This window comes from Arachis ipaensis, chromosome B09 (genome assembly GCF_000816755.2).
Source record: "Arachis ipaensis cultivar K30076 chromosome B09, Araip1.1, whole genome shotgun sequence".
In the NCBI taxonomy this organism is placed as follows: Eukaryota; Viridiplantae; Streptophyta; class Magnoliopsida; order Fabales; family Fabaceae; genus Arachis; species Arachis ipaensis.
This window is the reverse complement of record NC_029793.2, coordinates 5,587,390-5,590,661: the sequence shown is the minus strand read 5'-3', so window position 1 is coordinate 5,590,661 and position 3,272 is coordinate 5,587,390. Positions and strand designations below refer to the sequence as shown.

Genomic DNA, 3,272 nt, shown 5'->3' with positions numbered 1-3,272 from the left:
AGGTCACAGGGACAGTATCTCTTGGACCTTTTTTTTTTTATATATATAAAAGCAGAGGCTTTGCATTTGTGACAATGAGTTGCATTGAAGATTGCAATGCAGTAATAGAAAATCTTGACGGAAAAGTTAGTATTCTACCCCTTTGAGAATTGTTTTTGGTTTTCAAAACTATTGCCATGCTAAAGATTTGTACTGACATCCTAGGAATTCTTGGGACGAACTTTACGGGTAAACTTCGCTGACAAACCAAAACCAAAAGAACCATTGTACCCTGAAACTGAGCATAAGCTATTTGTTGGAAATCTATCATGGTCAGTAACTTCTGAGAGCCTTACAGAAGCGTTTCAAGAATATGGAACCGTGGTTGGAGCTAGGGTCTTATATGATGGCGAAACAGGAAGGTCACGCGGCTATGGCTTCGTTTGCTATTCGACAAAGGCAGAAATGGAAGCTGCCCTTGCATCTCTGAATGATGTGGTATGCCAAAAACCTATAGTCTCTTCGTTTATACTGCTTTTGTGTTACATGAAAAAAAATGTAAAATCAAAGCTACTATTAAAAATTTAAAATATAAAAAAGCTAATGACTAATGACTATAGCTAAAGTGGAAACCCAGGTAAAGTCGACTTCATCTGAAGTTGATACCTGAGTTAGATAATTTGACTGATTTGACTAAATTTTCATCCGACGACTCTCAGGTATCAATTTCAGGTGAAGTCGATTTCACCTGAGTTTTCACCTCTTATAATTGATCAATCTAGCACGTAGGGTATTATGTAAATATAGATTAGAAATTCACGATTTCTCTCTCTGCTTCTTTTAAACCCTGCACCATCAGGAACTAGAGGGACGGGCAATGCGTGTAAGCGTGGCGCAAGGTAAGCGTTCGCAAGGTTAAAGGCTAAAACTTGGAAATGCTGTCAGTTGAATGAGAAGGGGAACCTTGAAACTTACGAAGAGGAATGCCTTTTTGTCTACGTATCATTTCTTCCCATTTCCAAAAATTCTACTGTGCAACAATATTTTGTGTAACAAATGTTAACATTGATTTTGTGTTATTTCTTTCTTGGCCGACTTACTAGAAGTCTACTATTTATTCATTGAATCACATCATCTATTCGATAATAGATGAACAATGCCGGAATTATTCAGCATCTTAAAATAATGTAACTTTATTACTACAATGAATGAGCCACTTTCAAAATACAACTTATATTCAAAAATTTATAAGTTGAGCAATACACACGAAGAGAAAAACTTATTTTGCATCTTAGTGAAATTTACAGTAAATTTGTTGTTGGAGTTATTTTTTTGAGAAAAGGACAAATAGGTCCCTGACCTTTTGTCTCGCAGACATTTTATGTCTCTGACCATTGAAAAATAATACTTTTAAGTCCCTGACCTTCACAAAACTTGGACGGATCAGTCCCTGACGGAGGCATTTGGACGGAGGGACTGATCCGTCCAAGTTTTGTGAAGGTCAGGAACTTAAAAGTATTTTTCAATGGTCAGGGACGAAAATATCCGCGGGACAAAAAGTCAGGGACCTATTTATCCTTTTCTCTATTTTTTTTTAAAATGTAGGAAAATTTACTGACTTATTTTTACTTTTTGAAAGTTATTTTTTAAAACCTGTAACAATTTTATTAACCTGTTATGTTTAGTAAAATATATAGAGACTTTTTCTTTAGAAAATGTAGATAAATTTTCTTTCTTAAAATACTAATTAAAATATAAACTAAACCTAATACAACTCTCTCTAGCTAGCTCCTTTGATTTTTATTCTTTTATTTTTAAAAATCTGTGTCACATATGCACGTGATCACTTAAGCAAGACCGGTGAAACCACGGCCATCTACGGGACAATTCCTTGCTATGCGGCCATCATTGTGCACGAACTAAGCCCTATTTTGATTTTTGAGGTTGACATGTTATACTGATTTAGTCCTTAAAATTCTAATTATACTGAATAAATCTCCCAAATTTTAAACAATGCATCACATTAGTCTCTTCTCCATTTTTCGTTACAAGAACATTAATCCCGACAGACGTTAGTGACATGGCCAATTTTTGCCATGCTGGATATAGAGAAAAGATATTGTTTGTGATTTAGCCCCTAACATCTCTTGAAACGATATCGTTTGTCTCTGATGAGAAATAAAATGTTACCCCTATTTTATCTCTTCTCTTTCTCTTCAATTTCTCCATGAGTGATGCAGGAAAAAAAATCTCTCTTCCATAAGTGGTAGAAATTAATGATTGATAACTGCAATAGAATTTTTGGAAACTCTTAGAATACAACGTAGACTGTACATTTGTCTGGAAAGTTTTTTTTGCAACAGTTTTCCCATAATTTTGTTGGATGATAAAAAAGAAACTTACTTCATGTTTATAACTGAACTAACAACTTGAATATTTGACAATGACACTTTTTTTTTCTTCTACTACACATCAACCCTAAACACATTAAAACAAAAACATCTTTAGACCTTAAATACCAACATAAAACCAGCAACAAACATTACAAATACAGCCAATAACAACATGTACAATTTGTAGGTTTTAACTTCAGCTTCTAACTTTCCAATTCTCTAAGCCAAAATTTTCCTCACTTGGTCAATATCCTTTGTAGAAGTCATCCTTTCACCGACGTTTTTTTTTTGTCCAATGTCATCTAACATGAACAAACCGCACCACCTCTTTTCACTGACATTGTAATTAGGATACCCAAAGAATGATTTGTTATGGCTGGACTCTGTTGTGGACCACCGAAGAACAGGGTGACAGGCGACAGCCACACCCACAACACTCTAAAACTCTCGATGATCTACTTCGACTGGAAGTCCTTGTGTTTGACCGTATGGAACTCTAGTTCCTACTTGCAATCATGTTCCCAAAATCAGGAAGGTGCACAAAGAGGAAGAAAAAAAAAGAATCTGGCAAAAATGAGAAGAAGAAGAGGAGGAAGAAGTAGAGGAAGAAATTTAGGTTATAAAAGGAGACAAAGGACCAAATTGGAGCTAATACACTTTTATGTCATGTCATCTAACTATTACTATGTCTAGCGTGGCAAGAATTGGCTACGTCACTGACGACATGAGTGTTTTGGTGGCAAGAATCTAGGGACTAATTTAGTGCGATTAAGATCTCAAAAACTAAATCAGTACAACTCGTCAATCTCAGATACTGAAGTGGAGTTTAACTCCATTGTGCACGGCTTCCATTTGTGTGCGCGACATTAATCTTTTATATAAATATATGAATATTATTTT

General features: G+C 35.1%; 1 protein-coding gene across 1 annotated transcript in view; it reads left to right on the top strand.

The window, feature by feature from the left end:
* Positions 1-1,204, top strand: part of LOC107619132 (29 kDa ribonucleoprotein, chloroplastic) — a gene marked incomplete in the record, with an annotated part of 2,598 nt that extends 1,394 nt beyond the window's left edge. Inside the window, 2 exon segments of the mRNA XM_016321356.2 lie at positions 205-477; positions 839-1,204. Coding sequence (XP_016176842.1) covers positions 205-477; positions 839-898 — 333 coding nt within the window.